At 38.6% G+C, this 23,459-nt stretch overlaps 1 protein-coding gene and 1 long non-coding RNA gene across 2 annotated transcripts; both read left to right on the forward strand.

Annotated features, from left to right (window-relative positions):
* The first annotated feature begins 4,827 nt into the window (after positions 1-4,827).
* On the forward strand, positions 4,828-5,442 carry LOC114646762 (uncharacterized). Its single transcript, XR_003715403.2, has 3 exons — positions 4,828-5,024; positions 5,182-5,261; positions 5,352-5,442. It is a non-coding gene; the product is annotated as an uncharacterized LOC114646762 (long non-coding RNA).
* A 566-nt stretch (positions 5,443-6,008) lies between these two features.
* spi2 (Spi-2 proto-oncogene) lies at positions 6,009-10,176 on the forward strand. The gene is made up of 4 exons (XM_051930693.1): positions 6,009-6,022; positions 6,215-6,338; positions 6,657-6,783; positions 9,327-10,176. Exons 1-4 carry the CDS (start codon positions 6,009-6,011, stop codon positions 9,674-9,676), a joined length of 615 nt encoding a protein of 204 aa, XP_051786653.1. The 3' UTR covers positions 9,677-10,176.
* The last annotated feature ends 13,283 nt before the right edge of the window (positions 10,177-23,459 follow it).

Here is a 23,459-nt window from a genome sequence, read left to right on the forward strand (position 1 = left end):
GCCGAGGTCACCGAGGTAATTAAAAAGCTCAGAGGTGGCGGGGCCCCGGGGTGGACAAGGTCCACCCTGGGTTCCTCAAGGCTCTGGATGTTGTGGGGCTGTCCTGGTTGACACGTCTCTGCAGCATCGCATGGACATCGGGGGGCAGTGCCTCTGGATTGGCCAATCGGGGTGGTGGTCCCCCTTTTTAAGAAGGGTGACCTGAGGATGTGCTCCAGCTATAGAGGGATCACACTCCTCATCCTCCCCGGTAAGATCTATTCAGGGGTGCTGGAGAAGAGAGTTCGGTCGATAGTTAAATCTCAGATTCAAGAGGAACAATGCGGATTCCGTCCTGGCCATGGAACACTGGACCAGCTCTACACCCTGGCCAGGATCCTGGAGGGGGCACTGGAATTTGCCCAACCAGTCCACACGTGTTTTGTGGATTTGGAGAAGGCATTCGACCGTGTCCCTCGAAGCATCCTGTGGGGTGTGCTCCAAGAGTACGGGGTACAAGGCTTGTTGTTACGAGCCATTCAGTCCCTGTACAGGAGGAGCAGGAGCTTGGTCCGTATTGCCGGTAATAAGTCAAACTCATTTCCTGTTGAGGTTGGACTCCGCCAGGGCTACCCTTTGTCACCGATTCTGTTCATAAGTTTTATGGACAGAATTTCTAGGCGCAGCCAAGGAGCGGAGGGGGTCTGGTTCGGTGACCTCAGAATCTCGTCTTTGCTATTTGCGGATGATGTGGTTCTGTTGGCTTCATCGGACAGTGACCTCCAGCTCTCACTGGAGTGGTTCGCAGCCAAGTGTGAAGCGGCTAGGATGACAGTTAGCACCTCTAAATCTGAGGCCATGGTTCTCTGCCGGAAAAGGGTGGAATGCTCTCTCCTGGTTGGGAATGGAGCAGGAGGTTGACAGACGGATCGGTGTGGCATCCGCAGTAATGCAGGTTCTGCAACGGTCTGCCGTGGTGAAGAGAGAGCTGAGCCAAAAGGCGAGGCTATTGATTTACCAGTCGATCTACGTTCCTACCCTCACCTATGGCCACGAGCTTTGGGTAGTGACCGAAAGATCAAGATAGCAGACACAAGTTGCTGAAATTAGTTTTCTCCGTAGGATGGCTGGACTTTCCCTTAGAGATAGGGTGAGGAGTTCAGTTATCCGGGAGAGACTCGGAGTAGAGTCGCTGCTCCTCCGCATTGAGAGGAGCCAGTTGAGGTGGTTTGGGCATCTGGTCAGGATGCTCCCGGACGCTTCCCTAGGGGGGTCTCCCACTGGGAGAAGGCCACAGGACAGACCCAGGACATGCTGGTGAGATTATATCTCCCGGCTGGCCTGGGAACACCTTGGAGTCCCCCAAGAGGAGCTGGAGGAGGTGGTCGAGGAGAGGGAGGTCTGGGCTTCCCTGCTTAGGCTGCTGCCCCCGCAACCCGACTTCGGATAAGCGGTGGACAATGGATGGATGGATTAATATTATGTAGTATCAATGTGTGATTTGAGGTTCTCTTATGTTACTTGTATTTTGTAAATGGATCCCCAAGAGGCGGAACCACCAATTCATCACTGTTTATGGACAGACCACTGCCCCATAAAGGAAGGCTAGGTATTGAAGTTCAGGTGGTTTGTTTCAATGCATTTAGGTTGATTTTATCGGTTTTTGTAAGTACTGTGATTTTCATTCATTTTTTTGCTCTGGTTCTCAACTTTTTGATATTGTTCTTTACTTATTCGTGTCGATTTCAATTTAAGACTTTTTTGACTTGGATTGTTCCTTTGAAGATTCTATTGATTTTTTTTTCATTTCATTTAATAAATCCCCCTTTATTACGATTTTTTGTGGTCTTGCTCATTACTGGGGGTTGATGGCAACCCCTGCCTAGAAGGGGGTTTTTACTGAATTTTTGGAGATTACAGAATATATTTTAAAATTTGATAGTGAAGTGCATTTTGACACAGAGTAGGCTGAAGTCAACCACTCAAGCAGAAGCCAGGCTACCTTCTGGCGCACCTCCTCTGAGCAGGTTGGTGAAATTTAGGCCTGCTTCCCTGACTATATTTGAATGCCTCACAGCACTTTGGCCACTTTGTGAGATAAACCACAACAATCAATACTAGGTTAAAGCTCATTTGGCAGTGATCACAATCTGGAGTCTTCTTGGATATGACATGACAAGCTTTGTACACCAGAATTTGGAGATTTCCTACCATTCTGCTCTGCAGATCCTCTCAAGTTCTGTCAGGTTGGATGGAGATTGTCAATGGATAGCTGTTTTCAGGTCTCTCCACAGATGTTTGACTAGGTTCAAGTTCAGATTCTGGTTGGGTCCCTCAAGAACTTTTATAAGGTTGACCCTAAGCCACATCCATGTTGTCTTTGCTTTGTGCTTAGGATCACTGTCCTGTTGGAAGGAGAACCTTCTGCCCAGTCTGAGATCCAGAGCACTCCTTTTCATTAAGGATATCAATTGGTTTTTGATTTGTCATTGTGTAACACTGAGTATTGCTTCATGAGAGAAAAAAATGAATTTAGATTATTTTAGCACAAAGCTGCAACATAGCAAAATATGAAAAAAGTGAAGGGGTCTGAATACTTTCTAAATGTGCTGTATTATTACTTGTTTGAATCAATATAATCAAATGAATAATTAAATTCCTTTACTTCCTTCTATGTGCCCCTATTTACATAAAAAAATAATCAAATAAAGAAAATGTTCTTTGTTTAGTTAAAATAAAGTAAAAAATGTCATGAACCTAAAGCACAGGGTGTTTTTAACTTACCTAATTTTAAAATTAGATAATGTAATAAGTAGCCAGCAATAAGCAGTGAGTTTTAAATGAAAAGGGAACTGGAAGAAATCGAAAAGTCCAAAAAAACAAACCAATGGTGGAAAATGTAAAGATGTGAAATGAATAAACAAAGCTCAAGAAGTAAGTCAAAGCTGAGATACAATGCTGAATTTCGTAGCTAAGACGGACAGAGGCAAATCAAGCAGATGTTAAACAAAGTCAAAGAACATAAGAAGAATTCATGATCAGCATATACTAATAAGAAAAAGAAGAATCTGAACTCTCAGACAACAGATGGAATGCACATGCCGAGTTTCATAGTCACTTTGATGAGGCCACGTTTCATCTTGCCAGGTAATTGTACAGCAGCCACCAACAAAAAGGCCGGTGCTCATAAGTAGAATGTAATTCACTTTCAACATCTTTGAAATAAAAAATATAACTAATGAATTCCTTGCTCTTTGAAACCATTTGAAAAATTTTAAAAGACCAAGGAACAGAATTAAATTAAAGTAGTCAGCCAATTCATGATAGAATTCAGGAAAAAAAAACAATAGTGCTCTAAACCATAGTTTCATGGTTTGGATTGCAAAGTGTCTAGTGTTTCTTTTACTTTATTTGCTCAATTCTGTTCATCTATGTGCAGAAGCAATTACATAAATAACACAAAAACATATCTAGTTGCCCAGAATGTAGTTAGCATTTATAAATGTGAATGTTGATATAGTATACCATACCATTTACTAAGACCATTTAATCCTGGGCAGGGTTGTAGGGGGCTGGAGCCTATCCCAGTAATCATATAGCACAAGGCAGGAATAGCACCTGAAAAGGCTATTATAGGGTGAACACACTCACATGCAAACACAAACCACACACATCAGGAACAACTGTCCTTGGATGTGAGGAAACTCACACAGACATGGGGAGAATGCAATAACTTCACGCAGGGAGGACCCGGGATGTAAACCCTGGTGTCTTTAGTGCAAGGTAGCAGCAATAACTCTGCTCCACCCTTGCCTACATATAACTTCTCTTAAAAACACTTTATTATATAAAAGCCAGAGACTGGGCTAGCAGGAACATAGATCAGTTTCCTACTATGTAATTAACTACACGGCTTTGATTACAATGCAGCACACATGAGAAAGGAATTATAACAAATGATATTAGCAAATGCTGGTTTTAATGTAAATAAATACAACCACAGAATTTAATTTCATAGGCAATTAATGCATGACAAACCTAAGCCAAACAATCCTTCTCAATTTGAGTCAGACTAAGGTTAGTTTATTGTACCTTCTACAAATCTCTCCTGATTTAAGACTATCAAACTTTTACCCCACAAGAGGTGTTTAAAAGTTTCATTCCCTTGCCAAAATGTGCACACTACACTAATTTGGCAAAGTACAATACAGAAACACAAAAAAATGATATCTAACTGACTATTGCACAATCTGTTGTAACAGCACGGTCTCATCTTTAATGAATTATATATTACTATCAAAATTACACATATTAGAAGAATATACACAGATAAAAGGAAAAACATTATTTGTTTGCTAATCTCAAAGGAAATACATAAGCGTTTTCCTTTACAATATTATTTAATCTCTGATTTGCTTTTCCTCTACCTTGGATTGAACCCCAGCCTACAGGTTGTCAATCTCATCAGAGTGGAACTGAATCTAAACTAACAGACTGAGCTAAGAAAACATTTCTGTAACACTGGAAATTTTTGTAACAATAATAATAATAAACTACTACAGTATAGTATATCCTGTAAATGACTAACCAATAGCTACACATTTATTCAAGTTAAAAAATAATATCTAAAGACCAAATACATGTTTTTTGAGTATATTTTAAACAGTCACTATTCAAACATATTCTGCATTTAAATGTAACTAGTGGTCCAATGTATTGTCTGGAATTTGCCCAGCTGCTTCCGTGAACCTGCTGTCAGCTGCAATATTATGATACTGCCTGAATTTAGGGGCACTAAAATGTTTCAGTTTATGGTAAGAAACTTATCCCTAGGTCTGCAATGAGGGTTTCTGCTGATAAGGTTATGTGGTCTCGGATTATTGATGTTGTGGTTGGAACTATAGCAGCTGGAAGATAAAGGCTTACTGCACCATTGAATAACAGTCATTCTCAGTCAATAATGAAGCAGATATAAGAGTACAGTAGTGAGTGCCTGCCTCACAAGCGATCATCCTTGCAGCAATATCAGGATTCCTGTTTATAAGGTAAATATGTGATACTGTTAATGTCTAATAAATATGGAGCCATACAAATATAATTTACAATGTATTTTACATTGTACTACATGCTGAAAAAAGGAGAAGCGACTTATTTAATTTTAGAGCTATTTTTCACAACAGTTTTTGCTTGTTTATCTGATAGGTTGCAACAATTGACTGCTTTCTGAGTTGAGATTTTGTTTCTAGAAGTGAGTCTGCCATGAAAGTTTGAGGTGAATTATGGTAAAGTGTATTGCTAATTTGTAGATTCTTAATAGTGTAATTTTTAAAGTGTCACTGAGAAATTAAAATATCTATTTTGGGCTTTTTAAGAACACAGTACAAGGGGACCTTGAAGTTATTCTGGAATTTCTGGAAGAACACAGGAGATGTAAGAAAGAAAATGATCAAGATTTCATTAGAGGTGAGAAAAAAGAACATTTTAGGCATCTTTTATGAGTCTGTACCCAAAGCTAACAAAACTACATAATAAAATAAATATGGTTATGCAAACTATCTATAATATAGTATTTTCTAAACATATCTACGGTATAGAGAGCATCCATCTTCCTATTCCGTATCACCACTGTTGTCGTTATATCTTCTTTCTTATATATCTTAATTGAATTCAGAAATAACTGACCTTTTTAAGAATCTATTAGCAAATGTTCTCAACATGGACATCTGAGGAAATAACTACGTACTATCTGAAAAATAAATGTGTCTGTCCTTTTTAAACATTACCGGAAATGTAAATGAGAAAAAACACTTTTTTTATTCTCTTATCTATTCTTATTTTTATTTGGCTCAAATATGGATAAAAAATGATAAGCGACAATACACAAGTCCCACATGTTTTGAATATGTGTGCACCACTCTAAATATACTGTTTCATAAAATCTAAATGCCATAAACATTTATTCACATATTCTGCACATTTTTATACAAACTGTTTTGTTTATATTGGTATACACTACCTAGAATTTTAACATGTTTGTCTCAGAGTGCATCAGGAAAAAAATTGTTTTCCTCAACATTGAAAATTTGTCTTTATGAACAAAGTTTCACACATTTTTATAAATACAATCAAGTTCACAAAGTTAAGAATTACTGGTTAATAGAGAAAGATGGATTATCATAACCACATATAAGTTTTCTTAATTATCATTTTACTATAAATTGCATTGTTAAATCAGTCTTCTTGAACTTATTTCTCCAGAAAACAACATTTTTGGATTCCATTGCTATGAATACTATAACAGTGATGTAGATACAAAGTGTGATTTATTACATTTTCCAGAACACATCTTCAAGAATGAGGTATGTTTCTTATCTAACTGAGCAAATCCTAATGAAAACTAAAGAAGATCATAAAGTGGTAGCCTTGACCCCAAAAATCATACCTTGGTAAAGTAACTTAATTGTTTTAACTGACAGAGAAAATAATTTATACTACATTTCTTATCATGCCACCTTTAATGTATTTATGTTGTGAGAGAGTATTGCTTCTCAAAGCTGTCAACACAGCAGTTCCATTGCTGTTGCAAGATTTTGTTTTTCAGGTATATAATCATTGTAGACATGATATTTTGCCACTAATACTAAGTTTTCTATTATTATTCTCTACATCTTGTACAGCATTTAGAGAAAGAGCCTTCCAGTTTAAACATTTGGGATGTTTCAACAGTGTCTCCAGATAATCAGCTGAACCACTGTATCTCATCAGACCCAGGGCTCAATTACAGTGAAAGCAAAGTGGCAAAAAGTAAGATGGTTAAGTTACAATATGGTGTTTCTATTGGGAGTTTCAAATCAGACATCCTGAAAAATTTACAGATACAAAATAGCGACAGAAAAGCATATAATATTAACATTACATTTCCAACTCTGACTCACTGTGTAACTCAAAGCAAGTCACTATGTGCCGAAAATTGATAGGTTCTCTACTTGCAATGAGACTTCAGATAATGTAAAAACAAAAAAAACCATTTTTATTTATTTAAATGAACATTCATAAAAATATATTTCCATTCATTTTCTAAGCCTTCTTAACTCCTATGTGGGGTCAAAGTAAGCATGTCTACTCTTTCATTGCAAGGGCCCAACCATGAACATAACAGTTGGATAATTTAAAGCTGCCATTTAACCTCAACTGCACAGCGTTGGAGCACAGGAGGAAGTCACAATGTCTGGCAGAATTACCTGCTGACATTGAGAGAACATGAAAACTTTGCATAGACAATGTTGGCTATGAATCAAATCACTAGTACTAAACACTGCGTTGGCGTCTGTTTTGAGCACACCCAAACATATTCTCCTAATTTTCTAATAAATAAGTGTGAACTCTACTGAATTGTTTAAAAAATGTCTGGATTTGGATAAATCAGCCCAGTATATTGAAGATAGATGACTATTAGTGCAAATAACACACGGGAGGAAAGTGGCCTGGGCCTATGCAGTCTAAAGTGGAACATCCTTAAATGAGGAATAACAGAAAATTAACACTAAAATTCAAATTTCATTTGGCAAATTTTGAACAATTTCATAATTGTAATTCACATTATGGTGTAAAGTTGTAATATGCAATAAATTGAAACACTCCTGTTTAAAATTGGAAGCAGAAACTATTAACGATAATAGTGTCTAAAATATAAGAAAAATAAACATAGCCAAATATGCTGCAACTTGAACCCACCAACCCAGTGCCAGGTGGTCTATCTTCCAAAAATTGAATGAGATTTCTTTCTGTGGTGTAAAGGAATTACTGTATAATGGTTTGCCAGCTTAATGTTAATTGCACTTGTGATTAAGTTGATTTATGCAGGGAAACATTAACTATAATTACCAAATCAATGAGATATATAGGAAACAAACAGCAAAATAGCATGCAGTGATTCTTAATTATCCAATGAATAAATCCATCCACCCAATTTCTTATCCTGCATATCCAGGGTTGGTTTCTTGTTCATGTTTGATATGCATCTGTCTTGCATTATTATTAACTTAATACAGTATTCATTAAATAATTGGGGGAGTTACAGTTTACTTCTTAATTATTATAAACTTTTTTTCCCAAAAAATATAATTTGAGGACAAAGTGTGATTCCTTTTATTTTGCCCTGCATGTTAAGTAAATGAATTTAAAGTCATTTTAAGAGAATTATCATTTTGCAAGATGAAGAGAATTAATAGCAGAGCAAGAAAATTGCAAGGCTCTGAAAATTATACTGATCAATTTGTGTGTACTCTTAAAGTGAGAAAATGCATTTTGTAACATTTAGTTTATACATTTTTTTATGATTCTTTTTGGCTTTGTACTTGACAGCATTAATTCTACTGAAAAGGAGTTAGGCACTGATTTGTTATGTTACCTCATTTAATTTATTGTACACTATACAAATGATTAGTGCTGTTGCATCACTTGTCTAGGAGACCAGGAGCTTAGTCACTTTTTGTATGAAGTTTACATCATGTTTTCCCGGTGTTTATGAAGGCTTCTCTCTATTCAATCTGATTTTCCTCCCACATCACAAAGAAATGTGTGTTAGGTTAATTGGTAGCTTCAAATGAGTGTAGGAAATACGAAATGAACTGGCCACTTATCTGGGACTGGTCATCCTCTAGTGCCTGATATTTCAGGTATAAATAATGAATGGATGGATTAGAAAGAAAACATAATAAATAAAAGATTGGTGGTATTTAAATGAGTAGATTCACACAAGTCCAAAGATCCAAGTCTGATTCCTGGTCCAACCCATCTTTTTTTGAACCCAGCCATTGATCCACACTGAATCAACATTTTCCTCTGCAGGTTTATTGGAAACCAGTCTATCCCAGCAGCATCAGGCACAAGACAAACCCCCATACATGGATGAGACACTAGTCAGTTGCAGGACACTTATGCCCCACTTTACTGTTTGCAATAAAACAAACACACTTATTTTTGAGAGTTTGGAACAGATCAGTGGAGAAAACCCTCACTACTACTTGACAACATCCTGACCAGTCAATTATGTATGGTCTTTGAAAGTTCTTCTCATGCCTCCTCACATGGGTCTCCTTCCTTATCCCAAAGATGTACATTGGGCTAAATGGTAATTTCTAAGTTTGCCCTGTGCACAGTATTGGACTTGTATCCCATCCTGATATGGTTACTGCCATACACCTGGTGGTACTGGAATATGATCTCCTCCCCACTTTACCTTGTACTGGAAACAGCATTATATTATATTGGCACTGTATTGCTTTGAATTACTCCATAGGCGGTTACATATTCATCTTTCTTATATTTTATTATTTGTCTTTAAGAAAAGAAGATACGCCTTTTCCAGTTCCTATTTGAAATGCTGGAGGACCCGAACATGGCTAATTGCATCTCCTGGGTACATCAATCTAGTGGCATGTTCCAGTTTTCTTCTGAAAACAAGGACAAACTGGCAGAGATCTGGGGTCGAAGGAAAGGCAACAGGAAAATAATGACCTATCAGAAAATGTCCAGAGCTTTGCGCAATTATGCAAGAACGGGGGAGATCACAAAAGTTAAAATGAAACTGACATACCAGTTTAGTGGATTTATTTTGAACTCCTTAAGAGAAGAATGTCAGTTTATTGACAAACAGGCTGCTTATGTGGAGATGGTGACAGGTTTACAAGACTAGTCAAGGGTATGTTCAAATGCTCAAACTGCTTTTAGGAAGAAATGGCATAGCATTTAGAGGTGCCTCTGAAATGTGTTATCTACATTCTGTTACAGAATCAGAGCCAAGATGAAACATCAGTACCAAAATATTATTGTCACGTAACGAGTGAACACGACACACTAACATTGGTGTCTTTAACCAACACTACCAAAGAATATTTGCAACTTCCCAGACTACATGAACATGTCCATTAGCTCAACAGTCTGAATCACATTTCATGCTCTGTAGCTAGAGTAGTTACTGTAAGATTAAAGTTTCAAGCCTGGGAAGGGAATGACCTGGGAAAAATAGATGTAAACCATCCTCCCATACATTACTGAACTACTCTATCCATATACCCAGATTCGGAGAGACAACAGTCTACCCTGGCAGCACTGGGAACAAGATAGGAAATTACTCTGAATGGAATGACTGTCCAGCACAGGGAACAGTCAAGTTGACACTTGTAAGAGGTCAATTTGGAGGCACCAATCAACAAAATATCCTCCCTGGTGGAAGATGAGACACAGAAGGTGAGAACTTGTAAACCCTTCAAAGACAGTAAAACATGGCAGATTTGTAAGTGAGACTCTAGAGCTGCGATGTGGCAGCAATAACCACTGTGACCCTATGCTTTCCTGTTATAATAATTTGAAAAACTACACATTTACAAAATAGAGAATAGTAAAACTTTCACAACTATCCTAATTAGTGTTGGAACGGTACTAAAATTTTGATTTTGGTATCAGTACCAGCTTTCAGACCTTAGTGACTATGCCAAAATGGTTCAGAAGCGAATAATGGATAACTCCCCTCCATACTCGACCTCTGTCTCACAACTGCTTTATTCCCCCAGCCCAAGAACATGCAGGCACCTCTTTACTCTGCTGTACAATTGTGTGTTTCCCTGTTGCACTGCACTTTGCAAATCATTAACAGAACTGAGTTTGGAGTTGTTCCTTGCAGTCTCCGGAACATTTATATAAATGCTGTATATACATTTTAAGACCAAGGGGGCTGATGGGCCCTTTAGTGATTCTACCTAGAATACATATATTAATTTGAACAGTTAAACAAACTGTATTTGTCATGTTAATAAAAAACTAATAAACAAGTTGCTTGAAAACTATCATTTACTACTGGTACTATACTGTTTAGTAAACTGTTTTTTTTTTTGCTACTTTTTCAGTACAGGTATACAGCGCAACCCTAACCCTGATACAGAAAATGGAGAAAGGAATCGCTAGATGCTTTAATGAAGGCAAAAACTAGATAAGGGGCTAACTGTTGTCAAATGTCTTATTTTTACCCACTTAGGTTATTCTAGCATTAATACTGTGTGATGAATCTTTGTAACCTGGCATTTAGCAGACATAATGGATGGGCATCAATCCATACTTGAACTTCTAATTATTAACACAGTAAATGCTGTAAACATCACAGGCCTGGCTACTTAAAGATTTAAACTATATTTTCCAGTTTAGTAGATTCTTCATAACTACAGTAAAAAACAGGATATATTCATGTTGGAAAAATATCTGAACAATTAACTACTGTATGCAGCCCAAAATATAGTAAATTTGAATTTTATTTTTTTTAATATAATCTTTTCCTAGTTAAACAGCTTAGAAGAAAAATGCGCTCCAAAGAACAAACCAATCAGGACCATTTTTCTGAGGTGATTTCTCTTGTGATAAAACAACTATATACCCAAAACACTCTGTAAAATGGCCTAGTTCCAATAGGCTAAGGAACATTGTCCTGTCCTGGACACTAATAGAGTTTCCCTCATAGACTAAACAGATACTACTGATATATGTTGCTATATTTTCGTTACATGAAATGAGTATTAGTGAAAGCATTTCCCAAAACCACATTTTATCTACATGAGCCCCAAGTCTCTTCATTATTTAAAAAAATATATACGAGCAGTTTGCCTTGCTGCTAAGTTATCTTTACTCTTTTCTGGTATCTGCACTGCCTTCTGTATATTTTGTTAGAAACACTCTTCCCCGAAACAGGGACACCTTGAAGACCTCACTGAAACCACAACACAAATACAATATGACATTTGCGGCTTGACTCCTCCAGACTCTATGTAATTTATGGGACAGCTTGTTTATTAGGTTTCCACAACATGCTTACTCACATCTGATCTGATTCAGTGTTGTGTAAAAGGAGATTTTATATTATTTTTTTCTTTTTATTAAACAGTTATTGACCAGTGTCTCTGTTGTATGTTTTATATTGTGCTTGTTGGCTGACATATCATTCTACCTTAACTGCATTCTACTGTACTGTATTTTGAGCTCATTTCATTTTATGATGTGAACTTTTACATTTGTATCTATTTATCCATCCATCCATTTTCCAACCCACTGAATCCGAACATAGGGTCACGGGGGTCTGCTGGAGCCAATCCCAGCCAACACAGGGCACAAGGCAGGAACCAATCCCGGGCAGGGTGCCAACCCACCGCAGGACACACACAAACACACCCACACACCAAGCACACACTAGGGCCAATTTAGAATCACCAATCCACCTAACCAGCATGTCTTTGGACTGTGGGAGGAAACCGGAGCGCCCGGAGGAAACCCACGCAGACACGGGGAGAACATGCAAACTCCACGCAGGGAGGACCCGGGAAGCGAACCCAGGTCCCTGTATCTATTTATTTAGAAGAAAATGAATTTTCAAATTACAAGTATAGAAAGACAGTACTATACAAAGTCATTCTTTCATTAATCCCGTAAATTATCCTTTAAAGTAGGAGTTCTTAAACTCTAGTTCTGGAGGTCTGCAGTGGCAGCAAGTTTTTGCTCTAACTAAATTTTTTATTAGAACCCATTTATTTACTGCTAAACCAGTATATTTTTAGGCTTAGATTTAATTAAGTATTTTCTACAATTCAGAACCCTTACTTGCCTATTTTAGTTTAAAACAGCAGCAGTTACGTTTTAATTCTCGTCTGTCTTCTTAAGCAATCCTCAGTTAATAATGAGGTGCAAATGACAAAGGAGCCAACAGCTCTCCAGCTACTGTTTTTCTTTTTAAACCTATGTACATGCATCATGAAGTATCTGTGTTAATGCAATGTTGTGAAATAAATGAGACAGAAGGTAAGGACCAAGAGGTAGAAATCTCTTCTGGACTAACAACATATGGATGATGTTCTCAGAAAATGAAAAATCTACAGCATAATACAGATTTATCTTGAAAGAATGAAAGCACTAACAAGCCATATAATTAAATGCATTTTTTCCATTACCTTCAAGACCTGGCTTCTTTTCACAAAACTAGTTGGAATAAAAAAACTGCAGCCACTGTGGACTTCCAGGACCAGAGTTGTGTACCTCAGCTCTAAAGTAAACAGACCTGAACCTGCAATTTCCTTCTCAAGGTTGTAAAAGGCTGTATAATCAGTCTCTCCCTGACTGGAGTGCATGTGTGGATGTGACATTAGCCCCTTATAAGGCACACCTGCACACATACATGGTCATAAGCATTAAGCACAAAACCACACAAATATTATTTATATTACCACAATACTTCAAACCTCCAAAATAAGGAGAAACATACATTAAACAAGTGTGCAAAGTCTGAAAGTTGGGTCTTTACTTTTAATTACAAAATTGAAAAAATGTTCTACTACTCTTGTGGTGATGAGAAATAAGTAGCAAGCAGATGTGCTGCAGCATCAGTATGACTTGTGAAAGCACAGAATTATATTTGTAAACAGGTGGCCAAGATGAAAGAAACTTAAATCTTATTTTTTGTGATTTAATTAGTATTAAGAAATTAGTATACATCTGAAATAACAATAATTATCCAAAACCCATTTCAGGTAAATACAGGTATACATAAAAACACAAATAACATCATTATAAAACAACAGCTTTTGAAGATTATTAAGAAAATGAGCTTCCATTTATTTTATGAATCTATATATATAATTCACTAAGCCGACAGAACAAGCAAGACAACCATGGGATATGCACGGCATAGCCACGCCCGCCAACTCACAGAGACCCGCCCACCAAGTCTAATGAGACAGAAAAGCCGACAGAACAAGCAAGACAAACATGGAATATGCACGGCATAGCCATGCCGCCAACTCACAGAGACCCGCCCACCAACTCTAATGAGACGAGACCGCCTGCACGCCCGCCTGACTGTTACCGGCATTCACCGGAATGTACTGGAGTGTAAAACCATCACAGCTTTTAACTCACAAACTGCAACAACTCACCAAACACCGCCACCCTGTCTCTCTAGGCATTCACACTGCCGGAAGACAACCATGGGATATGCAAGAAATAGTCACGTCCATCAACTTGCAAAGCCCTGCCCACCAACTCTAACACCATAGGATACGACAACTCACGGAGACACGCCCACCAACTCTAAGAGCATGGGACGAGAACGCCTGCCTGCCCGCCCGCCTGACTGTTACCAGCGTTCATTGCAATGTACTGGAGTGTTAAACCATCACAACTGCTAACTCACAAACTGCAACAATTCACCAAACACCACCTCAGTCGCTTTATATATCTAAGAAGATATATAGATACTCATTATTCCCCGGCACGCGTCCACCCACGCTCTCAAGGCATTCACAGTGCCTGCTCATGTGCCCGGATGCAACAACTCACCACACACAAATTTTGCTTAATTTGAGTCAACACGGAAAACCTCACCCAGCCCGGACACGGAGGGGATTGACAGATTGATAGCTCTTTCTCGATTCTGTGGGTGGTGGTGCATGGCCGTTCTTAGTTGGTGGAGTGATTTGTCTGGTTAATTCAGAAAACGAAAGAGACTCCCGCCTGCTAAATAGTTACGTGACCCAAGAGCAGTCAGCGTCCAACTTCTTAGAGGGACAAGTGGCTTTCAGCCATGTGAGATTGAGCATTAACAGGTCTGTGATGCCCTTGGATGTCCGGTATTGCACGTGCACTACACTGAATGGATCAATGTGTGTGTACCCGGCGCCGAGAGACGTGGGTAAGCCGTTGAACCCCATTCGTGATGGAGACCGGGGCTTGCAAATGTTCCCAGTAAGTGTGGGTCATACGCTCGCACTGATTACGTCCCTGCCCTTTGTACACACACCCCCTCGCTACTACTATGGTCGGGTGACTTGGTGGATTATATATAGAAAAGCAGCCGGAACCGCAAAGAACAATGAAAAGTCAACGTGGTTCAGAGGTGCATGTGGACTGTAGCAGAGACAAAAGCGACTAAGTCGGTGTTTGGAAAATGAACAGTCAACGTGACTCACAGGTGCATGTGGACTGTACACAGACGAAAGCGACTCAGTGAAGAGTTGGGGGCAGGCACATGAGCAGGCAGTGCGTACTGAACGATGACTGAGAGATGACTAAGAAATCAGCAGACTAGAATGGTGGGGGGGCCGGGACAGAGGGGGTGTCCTTCCCCTCCCCCCCCCATTCCGCCGTCCACGCCCGAGTGTCATCCAGCCCCGTCCCTCGCTCTGGGAGGTGGAGGCGCAACGGCAGTCCTCCAGTTTTCAGTCACAGACAATTGTATGTTGGTTCGTAGCGTGCATTGTTGCAATGTTACTTTTCTTGGTGGTTTATTAAATTATGGATTTTTCAAATGTTCATTTTTTCCCTGTGCTTAAAACTCATTAAAAGAGCGGCGTGATTATGCGGCATATGCTACACCACGGGTTGGCTAGTTTACTTTAATATTATATGGTAGAGAGGAGTCAAGTCTATTTCAGCTGCCTCACAAACCAACCATGGATTGGACACTGGTCCATTGTATGGCAATATTCTACTGTATATAGTATAACTTGATTTTTTGTGTTTGATAGAATTAAAGGAAGCTTGCTGCCAGACAAAATGTTTTGCTAAAATTATAGGAAGCTTAGCTGATACTTCTGCAATTTGATCTAAACATTAGATCAACAGTCCTAGTAGCTGAGATGAGGTAGCACCAGTCACCTACATACCACACCTAACAGGCCAATAAAATTTTGTTTTACTGATCAATGGACATTAAAATGAATTTCCCATTTAGAGTTATAAACCTACTACATTACAGTATTCACTTTTTTTTTTTCAAAACTCTACACACAAATGCCTTCATGTATCATTGGCTTAACTATATGGTCATTTAGAAAGCACTATCTTCAATATCATTAATTCAAGTCAGCAAGGCAGGGACACATTTAGCACACATTTCCCCTGCTTTTCATATTCATTTTTGGAGTGTGTCAAGGCATGGGAGTACAGTACGCAATTGTGCGGCGGACATTGGAGGCAACTGTAAGATGGAGATGGGGTTAGGTATGGGTTGTATGATACCAGTATTGGGGTCCAAATGCTGGTATCGATATCTAGGTCAAAATTTTAGTTCCAATTCAAAACACTCAAAACATTACACACAAATAGCACTGCACTTGAATGTTAATTCTGCATAACTTTTGTTAATAAATGGCCATTAGAGCAAATGTAAGCATCACATCAATATCGACAGAACAAAAATCTCCAAACATTAAAAACAGGAATATGGTAGAAGTTATTGTTTGTCCCTGAATTCTTGCCTCTTCAGTTTTGTCCAAGTTATTTGGTTCAGAGAAAATGTTCTAAAGTCAGTTGGAAATATAGATAGCAGTTCAATGTAAAATCATTGTTGTAACCTGTGGTCAAGGGCAAAGGACAGCTTACCACTGTGCAATATGATGCCCTTCCATATGCTGCACCATTCAGAGGCTCAGTCTGCTTGGCTGAGGATGAAAACCTCTTATTCCTCAGTTACATACATTTTTGCTCCTGAAACGGAAACCTGCTGTCTAACGAAGGATGACTAGCCAGGAGGGAATGTTCCTGTGAGTGATTCCTTGTCAGTGACAGTTGTGATAAGAAGTAATGAGTGAAACTGGTATTTCACAAGAAAAAAACACCTCACAATATAAATTGTATTTTGCTTCCAGCAAAATCGGTGCTATTGACAGAAGAAGAAAGATATTTAGTTCCTGTCTGGGAACATATACATGAATGAATTCTGTATGTGTCTGCCTATCACTTTATATTTAAATAAAGATCTCTAGGCTGAATTCACTTTAATTTAATCCTGATACTCTGTATAAACAATTCATTATAATAACTATTCATGGAGGCTCTAAAATCCGTACTAACCCCTACTCTCTCTTCTGTTTCTTTTCCCGGTTTTTTGTGGTGGCGACCTGCGCCACCACCACCTAATCAAAGCATCATGATGTTCCTACATTGAATGATTAAAAGCCAAAAGTCTGCATGACCATCATCATCAAGTCCTTCCAGTGGGAACCCTAAATACAATGAGGACTGTTTCATTTATGTTAGGTAGAATGCCCAGAGGGGGCTGGGTGGTCTCATGGTCTGGAACCCCTACAGATTTTATTTTTTTCTCTCTAGTTGTCTGGAGTTTTTTTTTGTTTTTTCTGTCCCCCCTGGCCATCGGACCTTACTCTTATTAATTAGTGTTGTCTTATTTTAATTCTTACTTTGTCCTTTATTTTTCTTTTCTTCATGAAAAGCACTTTGAGCTACATTATTTGTATGAAAATGTGCTATATAAATAAATATTGTTGTTGTTGTTGTAGTAGTAAAAGGACGGCACGGTGGCGCAGTGGGTAGCGCTGCTGCCTTGCAGTTAGGAGACCCGGGTTCGCTTCCCGGGTCCTCCCTACGTGGAGTTTGCATGTTCTCTCCGCTTCCTTTGGGTACTCTGGTTTCCTCCCACAGTCCAAAGACATTCAGGTCAGAAGCATTGACGATTCTAAATTGTCCTTGGTGTGTGTGTGGACTGCCCAGGGTTTGTTTCCTGCCTTGCACCCTGTGTTGGCTGGGATTGGCTCCAGCAGACCCCCGTGACCCTGTAGTTAGGATATAGCGGGTTGGATAATGGATGGATCTCTAGTAAAAAATAAAAAAAAATCAGACTCTCATGTGGACATTTTGTTGAATTCCCAGTTGAATTCTGATAGCATGGTCACCACTTTGTTAATTATGATGACAATCTTGATCATAATCCTAAAGATGCATCAGAGACAGAATAGAAACTTAAAGCTCAACAACACTTGGAGAATGCGTATTCTCAACCTCTTCTGTAGAAAACAAGAAACAGCAAAGAAAGGTTGTTGGCTCTTGGCATAGTGGGCCTGATACTGGCAGGCATTGAAGCAGCAATCTAATGTAGTGAGATTTTCTTGTGGATAAAATACAGTAATGTACATAATGGGGCATTTGACTTAATTTGGCATGTGTCATCATGTAGAAAATATGTAACATATCATGGTAATAAAAGAAATACACTGTGCCTCCATTATGATGTCAACAATAGTAATAAATAAAATTAAGTTTATTGGTGTGTCACGTGGAGATTAAATGCACTGCACAGCTGCGGAGAAAAATTAAAGTATGAATGAGGTTTTAGGGAGCAGTATCCCCACATTTTTTAATAAAAAAAACCTCAAAAGCCACGTATCTGCCTCTGCCGATATAAAATTTTATACAGTTCATGCCTTCTACATCAGAAAAACACTAAGGCTTTTATTTGAGGGTAGGCAGATGAAAACTCCTTTGCTTCAAATTCAACACGGCAGCAAATGGCTTAAATTTACAAAGCTTCACCTGGAGAAATCACAAAACATCTTGAGCAATGTCATTTGGCCTGACAAACCATACTCCATACTGGGTCTCTGTTATTTTGTATCAGATGAAATCTGTCCAGTATTAAAATAGTGATAGGTGGCGCAGTGGTAGTACTGCTGCTTTGTAGTAAGGAGACCGTGGAAGATTGTGGATTCGGTTCCTCCCTGTGTGGATAGCGCTTTGAGTACTGAGAAAAGCGCTATATAAATGTAAAGAATTATTATTATTATTAATTATCAGGATTAAACTAGCTCTCAGTAATACACAAAATGCCAAAGTGCCTGAACACACCATGATTTGCTATGAGAGCTGAGAGTTCATCAATTTCATTTGAACCTGCTCGAACATTCACATTTATAGTGCGTGCTTTTCATCTTGTTTTTATTCTCACTCCGGATCTTTGCCTTTTCAGTCATCAGATTTTTGTCTGATGACAGCTCCTGTGTTAGGATGAAACCTAGATGCTTAGGCCCTCTGGATCACAGTGTAAGAGGCTGAATATGAACATATTTAATAAAACCCACATTTAGTTTCTCAATGTCTCTTAATGTTTCCAGGTTTTGCAGACATAAGGTAGCCTTCAGATTATCTTTACAAACTTCAAAGAAATCACAGTAGTTTATCTAAAAGGCAGTTGAATGGAGCCAGCATTCATGTTTACAATGACAGGAGCAGATCTTTTGTAAATTTAAAATCAATTTATATCATTTCTAGTGAATACTTTCACTGAGCAGATCACATCTAGTCCCAACACAAATGAAAATGTTGAAAAACATAAAGATAAATAAAAAGAGATTATAGGGCTTCTGTAAAAGGCTACTGCCAGGACAGCAGCCAAAAACATGTGTGAGGGACGGCCGGCATTTCAGTCCGGCCAGGACGTCCCTCAACTGAAAGAAACAGCCGTTTCAAGACACTACATCCCCCGGAACGCTAGATGGCAGCTTCCCTGGATGGAAATGGCTCCTCGGATTCCCGCAGGGCAGCATGGGACATGAAGTCCGTATCCTCAGCCCTGTTGGGTACAGTGGGGGCCGCCAGGGGGAGCTCACCAAGATCCAGGGGGATAATATTAGGATGTCAACCCGGAAGTACTTCGGGGTCACGAGGACGGAAGCCCGCAGTACTTCCGGAACAATTGATAAAAGAAGATGTGTTGGTGACCCGGAGAAGAAATACTTCAAGGTCAGAGACTAAAAAAGGACTCTGGGAAACCCCAGCAGATAAAGCCGAGTTGGGAGGAAGGGTGACTGAGCTGCTGTGAGGTATGGAGGATATTGAGAATTGTATTATTGATTGTTTATTGAAGTATAGTGGAGGTGGAGGTGCTTGTGCACATTTATTATTATAATAAATCCATTATTTGGACTTTTTTCTGGTGTCTGGCATCTGTCACACATGGTTTTAGATTATTAGGGGCTTGTGGGCACCTTCTTTATGGGAGGAATAAAGTGAAAAACTGATTCATTGAATTTGTAATGGTTTTAAAACTATACCACTGACATTTAGGGTGAGGCATAAGCTTTTTAGAGTAGCATTTTGCAGAAGACAAACCCCAGTAGCAGCACAGACATTAATAATTGAACTTTTCGGATTCTTCCCCTGGTTGTGGGACCTTGTTTGGATTAACCCACAACTTGATCTCTCACCTTACAATTACACTTTATCAGCTATTTTGGGTGAAGTGGGTGGTGGTGAATACAAAGGAATGCACAATGGAGGAAGAGGGTCTTCTAATTTTTGGAGCAGTTGTGGAATGATTTAAATAGGAAAGGCAGGTCAGTGGAGCTGGCTTATTTTTGATGTTTGTGTAATAAAGGCAGCAAATTTAGTTGAATCCTCTTTCTTAGTTATGGTTAAAGTTTTCTTACTAGAGTGTTTTTTATGTAAATACTAGGGGGCTCCGTCCCCTGCTCGCTTTGCACTCCCACCCCTGGGTTTGGTTAACCGGATATACAATTTAAAGAGACTGCTATTTTCATTTCATTCATTTTTTTATTTCTTGATATTTGCCATTAATAAAGCTGTAGTGAATGAGTTATTCCCCCACCACCCTGGGGTGTGCTACGCGCCAGCGACTTCGTATCTCTGCCTCTCGCGTTGCGAAGAGGGGGGCTGAACGCACGCTAAGAATATGCGGTCGCTCCCCCAAAACCCCCTCTTAAACGGTGATAATATGGGAAACAAATACATTTTTTTTTACCTCCTCTATGCTCGATCAGCTGGCTTGCTGCTGCTTGTGCCGTGCTGAATGTCGCGCAGCGCATCGAACATTTAAAAGCCTGTACAGCCATTGTCCTTTTGTCTCACTTCCTTGTCTCGTGTTACGTTAAAGTGTCTCTGAGAAAATCACGTCTCAACCCAAGATTTTTTTATTATAATACACAGGTGACAGAATTTGATTTTGGTACTTTGTTGTACCCTTTAAATATAATTTTTTTCATTTGCAATTACTTTTGTATTTTTGGATATCCTGGATTATTTCTAAGCATTTTACTTTTTTTGCTGGAATCATTATATACTTTAATTTTTGATGCTAACTTTTGTTGTTTGAAATATTTTCACTAGTGACTGCTGCAGTCTCATAAAACAAATGAAGTTGTGTATAAGAAGTGGAGCACCTGACATTCTTTTCATAAAATGGCTTCAGTGAATTTGGCTAACAATATGCATTATCATATTAGGCTGCTATATAAAATGCATTTTTTAATCCAAGTTGCTTTTATAGCTTTAACAATTATTACAAATGTTTATTAAGTACTCAGTGTAAAGATTACAAAAATGCAAGCAGGGAAATGCTACAGGAGATAATCCTCCATGCACAGTATTCCATCTGCAGGGTGCAGTGTATCCTACCAAAGAAATTCTGAGTTTATGTGCAAACCTGTGTATCTACAAGCTATATTTGGGACTTAATTAAGGACACTTGAGATTAGCTACTGCTGCAGATCACTGCCTCGAGTCCAAAGTCCAAAGTAGCCAAATGAATGAAATGGTCTGAAGTTGGCTTCCTTGATGGCAAGAGAGCAAGTGTCAAATATGTTATCAAAATGCACAGAAATTAGAAGTCTAAATTGGGTTTTGAAAACTGAGGTATTGTTACAGCCAACATTTCATTGTGCGATACTGTGAGCACCCAGGAGCAGAGCAACATTGTCTCTGCATGATTTACTTGGCCAGGTGCTTTGCTTTGTGCCAGACCAAGTTCAGAAAGCCTCAAAAACTATTTGACTGTTGACACTGTGTTTTTGATTAGAGGTGGAAGAAATTATCGGTATTTGTTATGTATGCCAGCAAAGCCCTGACAATGGAATGTTTGCCCAGCAAGATAGAATTGTTTGAATATACATGTCATTACATGCTTTTAGACTGATATCATAGCTGGAATTCATATTCATACTGGTATCATCAAATACTGAATAATGAGTCATTCTACAATAACTGAGGATTATGGCATTGCAAATATCTCTGTATGGAAACAACAGAGCATCACCTGTCAGGATGTTAATACCTGGCTAACCTACATTGTGACATGTGAAACAGCATCAGCAGCATTTCTCAGTAATATACTATTACCAATTGACACATTCTTTCAAGGCAAAAGTCTTACAAAGGTATCAGTGTACACATCTGAAAAATCACAAATATAGATATATAATTACAGATCATTTCATTTTTCACACAGTGCATTGAAAGTAGCCCTCATGTGGACAAGCAGATGAAAGCATGTAGACGTGTGAGGATACCAAATCCTCTTTTACAGAAAGAGGATTCAAAGAATCAAGAAATTGGTATATTACAAAAAATACTATACACATATGGTCTACATATATTTTATGTATACATTTAAATACCATACACAAGTGTGTGTACATCATATAAACAGAAGAACGTTAGCTCTTGTGGTCTTTAAAGGCTCAAACTGATAATAAAATAAATTAGGATGAGGTAAAGTAAGGAAAGGTAACATGCAATAGAACTGAACATGACAATACTTTAGATTATACAGATCACTAATAAAACAAATCCCCCAATTCTTTTGCAATATTTATCTCTCGAAGTACTCACACAGCTAATTGAAAACACATTTGCACACAGGTTGCTATTAGTAAGGGCTTCCATGTTTCTGCCACAAGGTGGCATTCCATCTCTGTTCATTTTTCTCTTTGGCACACCTCCTCAATCTGCAAAAGTACACAATCCCCAGAGCTTACCTCACTGCTAAAACTAACTTGTGAAGCTATCGTCCATGTACTCATGGCACTTTCAAATGGTTTTGCGCTTGTATTGTTGTAGTCACAGGCCATAATACCTTAAGCCTGGCATTTCTAGCATGAGCCAAGGTTGGCTATATTTGGCATAAGACTAGACTGGCCCGAGACATGTCTGCTACCAATAAAGGCTATAACCTTCCACACCGCCCATGAATTGCATGTTATAGTACTGAATCAGTTTGTTACGTGCCATGAATGTGCATTGAATTATTTAGGCATATCTGTTTTCTAATTGTCATGAATAGAGCCCTCCAGATACTGTATATCATGAATTTAGCAAGTTATAATTAGTCATAATTTTCACATTTAATTAGAGGTTTGTTTGTGGATGTGCATGTTTAGAGACACTATACAAAGAAAAAACAAATGTTAATTGCATGGTAATACAGCACTCCCTGGTTCATTTTCATTGCTTTAACTATTTTGTACTGACTGTTTACAGTGCAAGTACAGTAGCTAACCTGTTGGCACCATAAAACTTGTTAGACATCTTAAGTAACACATTGTTTTGTAAAATTTAGTTAATTCTGATATTATACCTGCATTAATCTAATAACTGTCCATACTGTAGCAATCTCTACATGGGTTACTGTATGGGAATTCCTGCTTGTAGCTTCATTATAGAAATTTTTTCAGAAAGCGTTGTAAGAATTGATTGAAGTTTTGAACTGCCTCTGTGGACCTTATAGTAAGTTTCTCAAATTCCATCTTTCCTTTCCTTACACTCTTTAGTTAACATGTATTCCTTTAGGACACTTTAAACATATTATTTCCAAAATTGCCACTGTTTAAAAGAGTGCTATGTAATAGACTCATTTGACC

This window comes from Erpetoichthys calabaricus, chromosome 1 (assembly GCF_900747795.2).
Source record: "Erpetoichthys calabaricus chromosome 1, fErpCal1.3, whole genome shotgun sequence".
NCBI lineage: Eukaryota > Metazoa > Chordata > Cladistia > Polypteriformes > Polypteridae > Erpetoichthys > Erpetoichthys calabaricus.